This window comes from Diabrotica undecimpunctata, chromosome 7 (assembly GCF_040954645.1).
Source record: "Diabrotica undecimpunctata isolate CICGRU chromosome 7, icDiaUnde3, whole genome shotgun sequence".
NCBI classification, from domain to species: Eukaryota; Metazoa; Arthropoda; class Insecta; order Coleoptera; family Chrysomelidae; genus Diabrotica; species Diabrotica undecimpunctata.
Window position 1 is genome coordinate 86,921,744 of NC_092809.1, and position 16,883 is coordinate 86,938,626.

The following is a 16,883-nucleotide window of genomic DNA, read 5'->3' on the forward strand; positions in this document are numbered from 1 at the left end:
TCGGTAGATCTACCGATTTATCGGTAGGTTTGGGAACACTGAGTTGGAGGCAAAATCAAGTAACCAGTTCCGAGTTCCAGTGTCAATTCCAGTCGACCAATTCAGCGAGAGAGCCGATCGTAAAGAAACGTAGGCGACAACTTCGACAAGCGACAAGTATTCGTCAGGACTACTGTACATACAAGGTCAGATCCATTTCAATTTCTTTCCTATTTCCTAATAAAACATAAAACCGTCCATTTAATAATTCATTTGGGTTTATTTGACAATAAAATTAACATTTTTATGCAATTGATCTATAAATCTATTTAAATATTACCTTCGGTTTGTAATATTTGTGTACAATTATTTGTTTTGATAACAATAACTAGTTTTATTCAAGTATTTGGCTATTTTAACTACTAGTTTAAATAAGATGGCTAATTCAAATAACGAGATACAATTTGTAGACGATTTAAAAGATCTGAAAAGAAATCGAGGAACTACGAAACAGAAATTATCACTTCTAGAGAAATTTATTAATAAAATAAAAGACAAAGGTGATGTTGATATTACAGATATTCAAGTTAGGTACGATAATAATATAAATTTATTAAACGATTTTGATATAATTCAAACAGAAATTGAAAGAAAGTGTTCTGAAAGTCAATTACCAGAAAACTATTTAGAAAGAGAGGAGTTTGAAAATCGGTTTTATGCGGCGCAAGCATATTTACAAGGTGTTTTAAAACCAATAACTAGTAATAGCTCACAATATAGTCAGTCTAGTGAATTTAAACCAGGGAATGATCCCCTACAAAATGTTCTATTGCCTAAAATAAAATTAAAAGTATTTGCAGCAGAGTTTAAATCTTGGATTGCTTTTAAAAATAGTTTTAATGCGACCATTGCTAATAATACTTCGCTTAGCGATGGACAAAAGTTTCATTTTTTAAAAGCTTCATTAGAAGGGTATGCAGCTAGTTGTGTTGAAGGATTAGATAATGTAGATCAACCATTTCTGAGAGCGTGGGAGTTATTATGCGATAGGTTCGATAAAAAACAATTTCTAATAGATAGTCATTTTAAATCTCTATTAAATTTATCAATGATGCAAAAAGAAAAAGATAATAATTATGCTAGTTTTCGAAAAATGTTGGATGACATATCAAAACATTTAACTTCTTTGGAAGGTATTGACATACCAAAAGAAAAGTTGTATGATTCATTCATGATCCATATCTTAGTTAACAAGTTTGAGAAAAATACTATACGGGAATGGAAAGAAACTAAATTTGCAAATGATTTACCTTCTTTAGAACAGTTTATTAATTTCTTAAAAAATAAAACAGATATATTACAAAGTTTAGATGAGTCTCAAGCATTCAAATCACAATTTTCAACTTCAAACAAGTATCATAACAGATCTAACAATCTAGTACACTTTGCAGTTAAAAACCGATGCAATTTCTGCAGAAAGGATCATTCAATTTATAAGTGTCCTACATTTAAAGCTTTATCGGTTGAACAGAGGTTTCAAGAGGTTAGAAAACATAAATTATGCGAAAATTGTCTATTAAGTGGCCATGATAAGAGCCATTGTAAATTTGGTCCATGTCCTATCTGTAAAACTCACAAACATAACACTTTGCTTCATAAAGATTATGCACAAGTTTCAATTCGTGACACCAGTCACCAAGTAAGTTTACCTACTACTTCTGATCATAGAAATGATAATTTAGAACAACAAATAAGTATAAATTTTGCAAAAAATGAGAGTCAAGTTTTATTAGCTACAGTTATATGTAATATTAAAGACCAAGCTGGTAATTATCATAAGTGCCGAGCCTTACTAGATTGCGGTGCACAAATGAACTTAATCACCGAACGTTTTTGCAATAAATTAAAACTACAATTAACTGATACAAATTGTTCAATTACTGGTATTAGTCAACGTTCTTCTAATGTTAATAAAAAATGTTCTTTAAAAATATTTTCACAATTTTCAGATTTCAATTCTAGTATATCATGTCTAGTAGTACCAGTTATATCAAGTAGATTACCTGCTTATCCTATTGATATGAATAACATTCGATTACCTCACAATATTAACTTAGCAGATCCAGAATTCAATTGTCCCAAAGAAATTGACTTATTACTTGGAGCTCACATTTTTTGGGATCTTATATTACAAGATAAAATCTCATTAGGTAAAAATCTTCCATTATTAATCAATACTCAATTAGGTTGGGTTGTAACAGGTACAGTTCCAATTAATTCAGATAAATATGTATGCAATTTTATTAAAGTACACATCCCTGAGGATGATCAATTAAAAAAGTTTTGGGAACTTGAAGATGTTCCTACCAAGAATGAATTTCTGTCTCAAGACAATCGCATTTGCGAATCCTTATTCAAACAAGACACATTTCGTGATGAGAATGGACAATTCGTTGTAAAGTTGCCTTTAAAACACTCTCCTAGTTTATTAGGTGATTCAAAGCAAACAGCTATTAAAAGATTTAAGTCATTAGAATCAAAATTCTCCAATTCCTATTTTAAGCAACTCTATTTTGATTTTATTCACGAATATGAAAACCTAGGTCATATGAATAAAATTTCTATTAATTCAGAATATTCCTATTTTTTACCACATCATGGCATATTAAAAGAGTCTAGTGTTACTACAAAACTTAGAACCGTCTTTGATGGAAGCTGCCAAAGCTCATCAGGATGGTCTCTTAATGACCTTCAATATGTAGGTCCCAAAGTGCAGAACGATATTTTAAACATTTTGTTAAGATTCAGAATTTATAAATATGTTGTATCAGCAGACATTTCTAAGATGTATAGGCAGATACTCATACATCCAGATCATAAATATTTACAACAAATTCTTTGGCGTAAAGATAATAGCGAAGAATTTTCTATTTACCAACTTAACACCGTCACATACGGCACTAGATCTGCGCCTTATTTAGCAATTAAATGTATCAGAGCATTAGCTGAAGACAATTTAGACAAGTTTCCATTAGCTTCTAGCACCATTTTAAATGATATGTATGATCTATTAACTGGATCTAATGATCTACGCGAACTACAAGAAAGATGCAAATCTATTTACGATATGCTCAAGTCAGCTCAATTTGTTTTAAGAAAATGGGTCTCCAATGATCAGCAAGTAATTACCAATTTTCAACAATCCGATGTCTCAAATTCAGTATTAAATTTGGGAGATCATGATAGTTGCAAAACATTAGGTGTCCAGTGGTTAAATTCGTCTGACTCATTTACTTTTAACATAAACAAGTTACGTAGTCATGAAACATTTACTAAAAGGCACATTTTATCCATGATTGCTCAGATATATGACCCTCTAGGTCTGTTAAGTCCGTCTATTATTATTGCAAAAATACTCATTCAACAATTATGGACTCTTCATATTTCCTGGGACACTCCGATTCCTTTGGATTTGCAACAGACTTGGTTACAATTTCAAAATAATATTGTTATTTTTAATCAGATATCTATTCCTCGTAAAGTTGTCACGAATACTTTACTTGATATTCATTGTTTTTGTGATGCATCGAAAGCTGCATATGCTACGTGCATTTATCTTAGAAGCGTCGATGATTCGAATCAGTATTACATTAATCTTTTGTGTTCAAAAACTAAAGTTGCGCCAATTAAACTTTTAACTATTCCTAAACTAGAACTTTGTGCTTGTCTATTAGGTGTACAATTAATAAAAATCGTAACAGAAGCCATTAATGTAAATGTTCCCATTTTCATGTGGTCTGATTCTCAGGTAGCATTAAGTTGGATTCATACTGATCCTAGTAAATTACAAGTTTTCGTTGCTAATCGAGTAGCAAAAATTCAAGCATTGTCTAACATGTTCACCTGGGATTACGTTAACAGTTCACGTAATCCAGCAGATATTGCGTCTCGTGGTATTATGCCCGAAAAATTAATTTCCAATACACTTTGGTGGAACGGACCAACGTTTTTGCAATTGCCACAGTCAGAATGGCCCAATGTGGGTTTTAAGTTAAAAACGTCAGAATTGACAGAGTTGAAAAAGACTCCTAAAGTTTTCCAAGTTATATCAGTACAATCATCAGATTTAATCACTAGATATTCAAATTTTATTATGCTTCAAAGAATAACAGCCTATTGTTTACGTTTCATCTACAATTTAAGACATAAAGTTAACATGCGTACTGGTAATTTATCTATTGCAGAATTAGATGAAGCCCATATTAGTATCGTCAAACAAGCTCAATTAGAATCATTTGCTGACGAATTATCCTTTTTCGATAAAGGAAATCAACTTCCAAAAAGTAATAGACTTTCTTCATTAACTCCATTTATGGATAATAAAGGAATTATTCGAGTGGGTGGAAGACTCAACAATACTTACTTATCATTTAATACTAGACATCCTATTCTTCTTTCATCCAAACACTATTTTACTAAATTAATTTTCGAATATAAACACAAGCAACTATTTCATCCAGGTCCTCAATTATTGCTTTCGGCAGTAAGACAACGTTACTGGCCTATAGCAGGACGTGTGTTAGCAAAACAAGTTGTCAAAAATTGTTTAACTTGTTTCAAATTTAATCCTACTCCATTTTTAAGTCCAATGTCTAATCTACCAAATAATCGAATTAAACCGAATTTTCCATTTGATGTAACTGGTATAGATTATGCAGGTCCCTTTAATATTCTTAACAAAAGGGGGCGTGGGGCTAAAGTATTCAAATGTTATTTGGCATTATTCATTTGCTTTTGCACAAAAGCTGTTCATTTAGAAGTTGTGTCAGATCTTACAAAAGAGAACTTCTTATCAAGTTTGAAAAGATTTACCGCTAGACGTGGTATACCTAGTACTATTTATTCAGACAATGGCAGCACCTTTATTGGAGCTAACAATTATCTTAAATCATTAGGACATTTTTTACAAAACAATTATAGTTCTATTGAACAGGCTACAAGCGAGCTACGAATAAAATGGATTTTCATTCCTCCTTATACACCCAATCATGGGGGGCTGTGGGAAGCAGCTGTTAAAAGCACTAAGCATCATTTAAAACGTATATTAATTAATAACAATGTAACATTTGAAGAATTTAATACACTTATCATACAAATAGAAGGTATATTGAATTCACGACCATTATTTGAAATGTCAAGTAGTCCTAATGACTTATCTCCTATTACCCCTTCCCATTTCCTAATTGGTAGACCACTCACGTCATTGCCAGAGTATGACGTAGACAATATAGCCAGCTGTAGATTGTCCAGATTTCAGCATGTTCAACAGCTGTATCAACAATTTTGGCGCCAATTTTCTAAACAATACGTATCTCAACTCCATCAGCAGTATAAATGGAAGGATCCATCCACCAAGATTCGACTAGGGACCTTGGTTCTGATTAAAACTGATTCTGTTCCTCCCTGTAAATGGAGTACAGGACGAATTACTAAATTATATCCAGGTAGAGATGGAGAGACCAGAGTAGCAGATGTAACCACCAGGAATGCAACAGTGCACAAAAGCTGTTCATTTAGAAGTTGTGTCAGATCTTACAAAAGAGAACTTCTTATCAAGTTTGAAAAGATTTACCGCTAGACGTGGTATACCTAGTACTATTTATTCAGACAATGGCAGCACCTTTATTGGAGCTAACAATTATCTTAAATCATTAGGACATTTTTTACAAAACAATTATAGTTCTATTGAACAGGCTACAAGCGAGCTACGAATAAAATGGATTTTCATTCCTCCTTATACACCCAATCATGGGGGGCTGTGGGAAGCAGCTGTTAAAAGCACTAAGCATCATTTAAAACGTATATTAATTAATAACAATGTAACATTTGAAGAATTTAATACACTTATCATACAAATAGAAGGTATATTGAATTCACGACCATTATTTGAAATGTCAAGTAGTCCTAATGACTTATCTCCTATTACCCCTTCCCATTTCCTAATTGGTAGACCACTCACGTCATTGCCAGAGTATGACGTAGACAATATAGCCAGCTGTAGATTGTCCAGATTTCAGCATGTTCAACAGCTGTATCAACAATTTTGGCGCCAATTTTCTAAACAATACGTATCTCAACTCCATCAGCAGTATAAATGGAAGGATCCATCCACCAAGATTCGACTAGGGACCTTGGTTCTGATTAAAACTGATTCTGTTCCTCCCTGTAAATGGAGTACAGGACGAATTACTAAATTATATCCAGGTAGAGATGGAGAGACCAGAGTAGCAGATGTAACCACCAGGAATGCAACAGTGACTCGTTCAATAAGACATTTGTGCCCTCTACCCATGCAAGACGAACTTATCAATTGACAATTACTTTTGTTGTTATATTTTGTGTATTTAGTTATGTTAATATTTCATTACTTTGTGTATATGTATATTTTTTGAAGGTGCCCTTCAAAAGGGGGGCTATGTTCGGATTTTTTGATATTTTTTTTAAATGGCAACCATGTCAACTACGCGCTTGGTTATGCGCATTCATTCCATTTTAGAATCAAGTAAGAAGTAAGAGTGAACACATACCTAGACGTGTAACATCTATTTACAATTAAACGAAATTACAGTCCACAGTGTTTCAATTCAATTCTATTTACCAGTGAACCAGCGAAGAAGTGAAGACAAACCAGTGTTTTCACATTCTATTAAACACCCGTCTTTCTTCATTTCCTGAACAATCGTTTCAGCTTCCTCTCTTTTCGTCTGTGGTAATCGTCGAGCTGTTTGACGAATTGGCTTAGCATTACCAGTATCAATTTTATGCTTAACAACGGTAGTTCTTCCCGTCTTTCCTCCTTTCGGTACGAAAATATCACGATACTGCCGCAGAAATTCCCTTAATTTTCTTTTCTCAATCTGATTCAGAGACTGTCCAGCAACTGCAACCATTTGGTCGAATTTGTCGTTGGAATTATCAGATGTTGTCGCCTGACGGATTATGGATGTCACAGGTACACAAGTTCCTACCTTTGTCTCTTTCTTGATGGTCACTGGGTAGTCGTTGACATTGATAAGTCTCACAGGAATTTCTTTAGGCGAAGTCACCAATTCCTTTCCAATTATGATTCCACGGCCAACCTCATCATCGTGGTTCCAAGGCTCCATCATAACAGGTGTCCCTTCGTCTACAATTCCCTGTAGTCGCGCTACTATGATCGTTTCGCTTCTCGCAGGCACGACTGTATCTTCTGTAATGGCTGCTTGCACAGTGTTGTCATTACGTGGATGAAGAAATACCTCCTAGTTGCCAACTTTGATTACCTTATTCTTAAAATCCAATTGGAATCCATGCATATTCATTACGTCCATTCCTAATATAACATCCTCTTCGATGTCAGCAACTATAACAGTATGGACAAACTTTTCTGCTCCAACTCCCAATTGTACCTGGATTTCTCTATGAATGTTGGCATTTTCACCTGTAGCGGTCCGAAGTCGCAACCTCGTTGGTAACAGTTTCTTACGGCTGTTTATAACTGTCGGGCGTATAATGGTTCTGGTCGCTCCGGTATCCACCAACAACGTATGCTTTTTACCATTTATTTCTCCATCTACATATACACTCACTTCACGACATTTCAAAGAAGCTATTAGTATGAGAGGGTCTTTGGAAAAGTTTTGGGTCAAAGCTGCCCCCCTAAGGCTGACCCGTTCTAGTTTTCCTGGTGGTGAGTTTCTTGATTTGCGTCGTACCTATGGTGCTTACATGAACTTCGTACGTGTCCTATTTCGCCACAATTCCAGCATCTTATGGTCTTCGTTTTCTTGTATGTCATACTCTTAATCATATTAACGAGCTGGTCAAGTTTGTCTTCATCTCCTTCCTCTTTTACAGTCCTAACTTTACTGTACCCTCCAGAGGCCTGCGTAGCTGACTCGTATTCGAGGGCGGCGGATAAGACATCAACCAGCGTCTTGTGACGAGCTAATCGTAGTGTTCTCTGCATTTCATGATCACGAAGACCATCAATAAACGTTTGAACGGCTAACTTTTCCATCATGTCTTCGGGAGCTGTTGGATAAGCATATCGTACTAATCTGGCAATATCTACCTCATATTCTTGAAGATCCTCATCTTTCTTTTGTCTTCGATTTTTAAGCTGCGACTGATATACATGCTCCAAATGTTCGTGGCCATATCGCATATTTAACCTCTTCTTCAGTTGTTCGAAATCATCCGTCTCCTCTACGGCTATGGTCTGAAGCACATCTAAGGCATCTCCTCGAAGAGCGATAGTCAGGTTTACAGCCTTTTCTTTTTCAGACCATCCATTCGCTCTTGCAGCTGATTCGAACTGTTTCATGTAGTTGTTCCATGACGATTTTCCGTCAAAAGTTGGGACTTTCACATGGACAGAACCTCCACTTCCTTCAAATTTCGGCCGTATTTCCAACTTACATTTCGTCTCGTCTTCTTTTATCTCCACTGTAATCGGACTGTTACCTCTCTCTGCTGTCCCTGTTTCCTCCATCTTTCTTTCCATCTCTTTAATCTTTTCTTCGAAGGCCAACTTATCGGCAGCAACTTGGTTTTTTAACGAAGATATTCTATCGTCCAGGGCAGACATCTCAGAAGTGATTTTAGAGATTTCCGAAGAGATGTTAGCAGAAACTTTGCTTTCCAGGGAAGAAATCTCGTTAGAAACTTTGTTTTCTAAAGAAGCGATGTCGCCGGAAACTTTTGAAATATCGCCAGAAACTTTGTTCTCTAATGATGCGATGTCGCCGGAAACTTTGTTCTTCAATGATGCGATGTCGCCGGAAACTTTGTTCTCTAATGATGCGATGTCACCAGAAACTTTGGCTACATCACCCACCAGAAACTTTCGAAATCGACGAGAGGACAGCATCTTCAAATATATAAGTCTCTGGATCTAGTCCTTCTTCTAGCAAAGCGTTCTTTAGTCGTTGGACTAACTCAGCCTTTTTTCCGGTAGAAGCTAATTCTCTGTCTTCAAGATGTCTTCTTAAATTAGTCACTGTCAGCTCATAAATCGTAGCCATTTTCACAATTTATTTTATATTCACTTTTGACACCAATGAAATGAAATTTATTTAACTGCTATGTCTTTATTCAATTTATAATGTCTTTATTAATTCTAATTTAATGTTCTTATCTTAATTCACTAAAGGTTCAATATTTATAACACTTACGAATTTAATTTATTTTTATTTATGTTAATTTATCTTACAATAATTTATATATCCGAACGTAACAATTAAAATTGCGAGCGCGTCTTCAAAATCAACTGATCCTCTTCAATTAAAGTTCCGTTATTATATAGGAAATCCTGTTATTCGAGAACGGCGGCGATCTCCCCAGAAGCTCAGACCGGTTTTATTTCGGTCTACCTGGACACCTCGAATCGGATGATTCATCATAATTTGGGTCTAGATCCTTCGCCGAAATTTCTACAACAAAACAGAACATATTTACGGTTATTTTAGGCCATGATATTTATCGTAACAGAATTAACAACGTTAACATACGCCAATGACATAGATATTCAGGATCATTTCTCAAGATGTGATCGACTGTTCAGAGAACTTAAAAATCTGGGAAGTAAATTTGATGAATCTGATATGTCTTGTTTCCTATTATTGTCAATGCCACAAGAGTTTGAAAATGTAGTCACAGCCATAAGAACTTTATCAGAAGATGATTTAAAAGTATGATTTTTGTGAAAAGTAGGTTGTTGGAATTTCATTCCAATAAAAATTCAAGAAGCACAAAAGTTTTGCCTTCATCTTTTAGTGCAACAGAAAAGCAAGTAAAATGCTTTAAGTGTGGAAAAATTGGGCATGTGAAGAGTGTATGTGGCATTAAATGTTTCAACTGTGGTAAGATGGGACAGAGAGCAAGTCAATGTTTAGTCAAAAAGCAGAATGTGAATGACAAACAAAAAATTGGAAACAGGGCGAATTATGCTATGAATGAAAGTAATGGAGAAGAGGATAATGCTGTTTCTTTCTGTGCAACATCTGAAAGTGTAGACGGTTTAATCTTAGAGTGGTATGCAGACTCGGGAGCTACACATCATTATATAAACAATGAAGAGGTACTGATAAACAAGAAAAGATTTGCAGAGAGAAGAGAAATACAACTGGCAGAAAATGGAAAAAGTATGGAGGCAACATGCATAGGTGATTTACAAGTGACAAGTGTGGTGGAAAATAGAAATGTGAAAATTACTTTAAAAGATGTATTTTGTGTACCAAAATTAAGAGCAAATTTGTTGTCTATACCTACCATTGAAAAGGCAGGATTTGAAGTTGTATGTAATGACGGTAAGATCTTTATAAAAAAGATAATAATGTTTTTGTAATAGGTAAACGTCTTAATAATTTATATAAAATTATATTTAAAATCAATGTTGAATCTAATATTGAATTTGCAAATTTAGCACTAAATATAGATATTTGCCACAAAAGGTATGGTCATTTGAATTATGGTTCTATTTCAAAATATATTTAAATTTGTTAAAAATTTAAATATAGTTAATGGTTTAGAGTTTACCAAATCAAAGGTTGATAAAATTTGTGATGTTTGTATACAATCGAAACAAAAATGTTTTCCATATAATTCGAAAATATCCCGAAGTACTAGAGTTCTTGAATTAGTTCATACAGATGTATGTGGTCCAATCACACCAACATCACGTAATGGTTATAAGTATTTCATAACGTTTGTTGATGATTTTTCTAGGTTTGTCATGGTATATACTGTAAAAGGAAAGGACGAAGTTTACAATTGTTTTAAAGATTATACAGCGAAAGTGACATCATTATTTTGTAATAAACCTATCTCAAAATTAAAATGTGACAATGAAGTTGAGTATTGTTCTAATGCAATTTTACAGTTTTGCTCAGAAAAGGGAATTCAAATATCATACACTCCACCGTACACTCCCCAAATGAATGGAGTTGCAGAACGTATCAATCAAACAATAATGGATAGAGCAAGATGTATGATAAAAGAGGCAGGAATAAATAAATGTTTTTGGGAAGATGCAGTTCTCATGGCAGCATATATCAACAACAGAACGCAATCTTGCTTAATACAGAATAAAAGTACTTTTGAATTGGGGCTTGGTAAAAAGCCAAATTTCTCTAATATGCGAATTTTTGGCTGCATAGCATATGCCAGAGTACCAGATGCTTTGAGAAAGAAACTTGACGATAAAGGAGTGATGTGCCGATTTATTGGTTATACAGAAAATGGTTACAAGTTATGGCAAGAACAAGAAAACAAGTTAATTCACAGTAGAAATGTAGTATTCGATGAAAATAATTTTATGAATAAAAAGGAAAAAGATCTGAAAGAAAAAACCTTTATGAAAATACCTGAAGGTCTTAGAGTTTCGAAAAATGATCAAAATAAAGTATGGTTATTGAAAAGGGCAATATATGGTCTCAAGCAATCCCCAAAGGCATGGAATGAGAAATTTAATGAATTTATGCCACTGTTAAATTTTAAACGTTCAAAAACAGACTACTGTTTATATAGTTTTATTAATAAGGATATAAGATGTTACTTGCTGGCTTTATGTAAATGACATTTTGATGGCTTGTAATAATGATGTATTTTTGAATTATTTGAAAACAAAATTGTGTGAATCTTTTAAAATGAATAAAATAAGCAGTCAGTTTAACTTTTTGGGAATAAGAATTGACAGAGATTTTGAAAATAGGATCATAACTCTTGACCAAATACCTGCAATTGAAAATCTTGTCAAACGATATAATGTTGAAGACAGTAAAAATTTTAAAACACCAATTGAAAAGCATTTGAATTTACTGAGAAATACTGATTGTAATCTTAGTACCAATTTACCATACAAAGAACTGTTAGGTAGTCTTATGTATATAATGATGGGTACTAGACCTGATATTTGTTTCAGCATTAGTTATTTTGGGAGATTTCAAGATAGTGCTACTAATGAACATTTTAAGCATTTGTTAAGAGTACTGAAATATTTGAAATCTACTATTAATTTTAGGTTGTATTTTTATCATTTAGAAGATACTTCTTGTTTTGATTTAGTTGGTTATACTGATGCTGATTGGGCTAATGACATAAATGATAGAAAATCCATTAGTGGATATTGTTTTAAACTTTCTAATAATCTAATCTCATGGTCTTCCAAAAAGCAAAGTTTGGTAACTTTATCAAGTACAGAATCTGAGTTTGTGGCAGTATGTGCAGCTTCATGTGAATTAATTTATATAAAAAACTTACTGTTGGATTTGGAAATTAAATTATTATTACCAATCACAATATTTGAAGACAATCAAAGTGCTATCAAACTGCTACAAAACTTTGAAAACAATAAAAGGTGTAAACACATTGAAGTAAAATTACATTTTATTTTGGATCTGGTAGCACAGGGTATTATGAAGGTTGAATATATTTGTTCAAATGAGCAACTTGGAGATATATTTACAAAGTCTCTGTGCTATGAGAAATTTAATTATTTTGTAAATAAGTTAGGTTTGAGGGTTTAAATTTAGTTTTGTATACTAACAAGTTTGAGGGAGGGTGTTAAATAAATACTAAATAAGGAACAAACCTGTCTATGGTTGACAGCACGATTGATGTATGTCAATGTCAACGTTTTCAAGATGGTATCGTAATGTAACCACTTTTAATTATGTTTTTATGTATCACGTTTATTTGAGTTAGTATTACAATAAAATATCAACACATTCTTTTATTTTCTATTCATCAATATAACAATTCTTGTGGCGCAATGGTAGCTCTGATAATCCTTTGGAAGTTTATGTCATGACTGCGATGACCTTCGGGGCTACCTGCTCACCCAGTTGTGCACAGTTTGTTAAAAACGCTAATGCAAATAAATTTAGCGTAGAATATCCTAGCGCTGTTGATTCCATAGTAAAGAATCATTATGTCGATGATCTCTTAGAATCAATAGACACTGAGGATGAAGCCATCCGATTAGCAAAAGAAATTGCCTTTATTCACGCCAGCGGAAATTTTGAAATAAGAAACTGGAGATCAAACTCTGAAAAAGTAATGAAAATCATGAACAGCAGCCACGGAAATAACGAGGAAGTCAACCTAGATCGAGGAAACAATAAGAGCATGGAGAAGGTTCTAGGAATGTGGTGGGGTTTAAAGGGAGATAATTTTATTTTTAATTTAAAATGTAATAAAGGAAATAAAGATGTTTTAAGTGGATTAAGAAAGCCAACAAAGCGAGAAATTTTACAAATCTTAATGTCTGTATATGACCCTTTAGGTTTGTTAGTTTGCAAACGTTTTGATTTATATGAAGATTCTTTTACAGGAAATATGGAGTAGTAACATTTCTTGGAATCAACCTTTAACCAATTAACAGTTTCAAAAATGGCTTGTTTCAATTCCAAGATACTTAATAAACTCGAAAACTGGAAGGATACCAATACGCAAATGCACATTTTTGTAGATGCCAGCGAACACGCAAGTGCTTGTGTGGCATATCTAAGAATAATGAAAAAGATGTCATAGAGTGTACTTTGATTGGAGCGAAAACACATGTAGCACCATTAAAACCACGAACTATTCCTCGATTGGAACTTAATGGTGCGGTAATGGGTTCAAGGTTTGCTAAAAGCCTTTGTCAACATCTTTCCATAACTGTGCACAACATTGTTTATTGGACAGATTCTTCAACAGTTTTAAGCTGGTTAAGAAATGAAGACCCAGGAAAATTACCAAAATATGTTGTGTACAGAGTAGCCGAAATTCAACAAAACTCAATGATATCACATTGGAGATATGTACCTATTAAGAATAACATAGCCGACGAAACTACTAAATGGACAAAACGTCCCAATTTGAAAAACACGAGGTGTTGGTTTAAAGGTCCTGATTTTCTGTATCAATTAGAAAACAGTTGGCCTCCAGACACCACCCTTAAAAAGGAAAAAGCTGATGAAATTTTAACCATTCATGAAGTAAAATTTAATATTCCACTTTTAATAGATTTTGAAAGATTCAGTCAATTTAATAGAATTTTAAGAGCAACTGCATATATATGTTTCGATTTTTAAGAATTGTTTATGCAAAGTTGATGAAATCTGAAGAGCCTAAAGGAATATTAACTTCGGAAGAACTTTTAGATGCTAGAAATATTTTAATAAAGCAAACTCAATGTGAATATTTCAAAAATGAAATAAAACAATTAAAAACTAATAATTCTGGTAGTTTACAGAAAACAGTTAATAAATCAAACAGTTTATATAAATTATCGCCATATCTGGATGAAGATGGTTTACTTTGTATAATAGGAAGATTAGATGAAGCTAGAGATGTTATTTCAGAAACAAAAAGGCCAATAATTTTACCAAGAGGAAGTCGTTTAACTTTACTAATTATTGAAGACTATCACAAAAGATATCACCATAGAAATCATGAAATTGTAGTAAATGAGATAAGACAAAAATTTTATATACCAAAACTCAGACAACTAGTTAAAAAGAGTAGGACCAATTGTCAAAATAGCAAGGTCAAATTTGCTAAGCCAAAACCACCAGAAATGTCACCTCTACCGCCATGTAGACTTGCAACATTTACTGCTCCGTTTACACATACTGGCATGGATTATTTTGGTCCAATAAATGTAATTGTTAGAAAACGGACGGAGAAAAGATGGGGAGCTTTATTTACGTGTCTCACGACTAGAGCAGTCCATCTCGAAGTAGCTTACAAACTAGATGTGGACAGTTTTATACTATGTTTGACAAATTTTATTAACAAGAGGACGACCAAGGCATATTTATTGTGATCGAGGTACGAATTTCATTGCAGCTGAACGAGTATTGAGAGAAGAACTGCAAAAGGTTGACAGTAAATTAATAGCCAATTCACTGATTAGCCCAGAGCTAAAATTTCACTTCAACGCACCCCTTTCTCCACATATGGGTGGGGCCTGGGAGCGCCTAGTGAAAGCGGTTAAAATTTCGGTATATGATTCATTACCAAGCAGAAACCCTACTGACCAATTACTTTATAGTTGTCTCATAGCTGCAGAAAACCTAGTAAACTCAAGACCACTTATTTATCTTCTAATAGAATCTGAAGAATCTAAATCTCTAACCCCAAATTATTTTCTAATTGGATCTTCAAAGAGAGATAAACCAATTGGATTTTTAAACGAAGATGTTCTTCTTCTTCTTCTAATGGCGCTACAACCCTTTGTGAGTCTTGGCCTGCTTGACAATGTTCTTCCATTCTGCCCTGTCGGATACTTTCCTTCGCCACTGCCTGATGTTCATGGTTTTAAGATCCCTCTCTACGTCGTCTATCCATCTTTTACGGGGCCTTCCTCTTGTTCTGTTTCCTTGGGGCTTCCATCTCTGGACTACTTTTACAGCTCGATTATCTGAAACGAAGATGTTAAAGTATTTAAATTTAATTATACAGAGAGCAATTTGCAAATAAATGTTGGCGACGCTTTATTTCTGAATACGTACCTGAACTACTACTTCGGGCAAAATGGCATAAACAAGTTGTACCAATTAACCAGGGCGATATTGTAATTATATGTGATAAAGATCTACCAAGATGTAATTGGCCAAAGGGTAAGGTAATTGAAGTTAAAAAATCATCTGATGGGCAAGTGCGACGAGCACTAGTTCAAACAAAAAATGGAATATATGAACGTCCTGTTATAAAATTAGCAGTAATACTGTTAAGGTGTGGATAATAAACAGTCGTACTTTACTAATATTAAGGCTTTATTTCCTATAACATACATACTAATACTACTCACTAACCTAACTTAAACCTATATCTCCATGCTTCTTACATCTTCTACTGCATGACACTCAATTTCATTGACATTACTGTCTGTCATGGCAATCCATGATACTATGGGTGCGTTCCACTTACACTCACCAATATACACTGCATATACAATATAAATGTATTACATTCTCAACAAATACCAATAAATGGAGACTAAAAAGATAATGAAAAATAAGTGGTACAGTTTCTCTTTTGCATAGGACTGTACGTGACTGTACCGGGTGGGAGTGTTACGAATATTTATTATTTGTATATAATGTATTTAGTTAATTTTAAGTTCTATAATGTTACCCAAAATTTCTCATTGCTACTGTTCTATAGACTATGTCAAATATAATATCAAAACGTCAGAATACAAACTGTCACCGATTGGTCAAAAATTTAAATAATTTAGCTGACAGCAAGAGAACAGTAAGTAATGGGAATTAATTAATTTTTTATATTGTTAATTTTATATGTTGTAGGAATTTGAGTTGTTTTTTCGCAAATAAACACAGTAAACTACAAATCCGTCAACTGTACAATAAAGATAAATTTCCAACAAATATGTTTCATTTAATTTGTATAAATCCATTATACAGCGTTTTTATAAAGAACATTGATTCGGAACACACTGTACTGTAACCACCGACTTAGAATCTCTAACTCGATAACTGTAATCGAACGAAGGTGATTTGTTGGCATAAATTGGTAACACTTATTTGACAGTTGCGGTGTTGACTAATGTTGATAAGTAATGAAAAAAGTGTTATTTTTGTTTAAAGTATTCCATTTTACATTTTTATACGACGCATACAAGCGGCTCAAATTGTTTTTAACAAGATTATTTTTTAACTCTTGTTTTATTTCTATTTATTTACATTAAATATTTATTTGTTTTGTTGTATAATCAATCCACTTTTGCAATAATTATGTGACCTATTTGATTTAAAATGGATTCAGGATTTTTTTATACTTTGGCAACTATGTCAACTTCGATCTGTGTCAATGATAATGACGTGTAACGTAAATTAGATTGGATTAGGATTAGA

General features: G+C 33.5%; 1 protein-coding gene and 1 long non-coding RNA gene across 2 annotated transcripts; one reads left to right on the plus strand and one right to left on the minus strand.

Moving 5' to 3' along the window:
- Window positions 1-415: 415 nt before the first annotated feature.
- LOC140446523 (uncharacterized) lies at window positions 416-5,617 on the plus strand. Its single transcript, XM_072539080.1, has one exon. The coding sequence runs from the start codon at window positions 416-418 to the stop codon at window positions 5,615-5,617; it is 5,202 nt and encodes a 1,733-aa protein (XP_072395181.1).
- Window positions 5,618-9,211: 3,594 nt separating this feature from the next.
- LOC140445550 (uncharacterized) lies at window positions 9,212-16,059 on the minus strand. The gene is made up of 3 exons (XR_011951411.1): window positions 15,519-16,059; window positions 12,611-15,427; window positions 9,212-9,452 (listed from the first exon to the last, which is right to left on the minus strand). It is a non-coding gene; the product is annotated as an uncharacterized lncRNA (long non-coding RNA).
- Window positions 16,060-16,883: the final 824 nt, after the last annotated feature.

Excerpts from the sequence above, each read along its gene's own strand:
- LOC140446523 (XM_072539080.1), top strand. The coding sequence starts at position 416 with ATGGCTAATTCAAATAACGAGATACAATTTGTAGACGATTTAAAAGAT.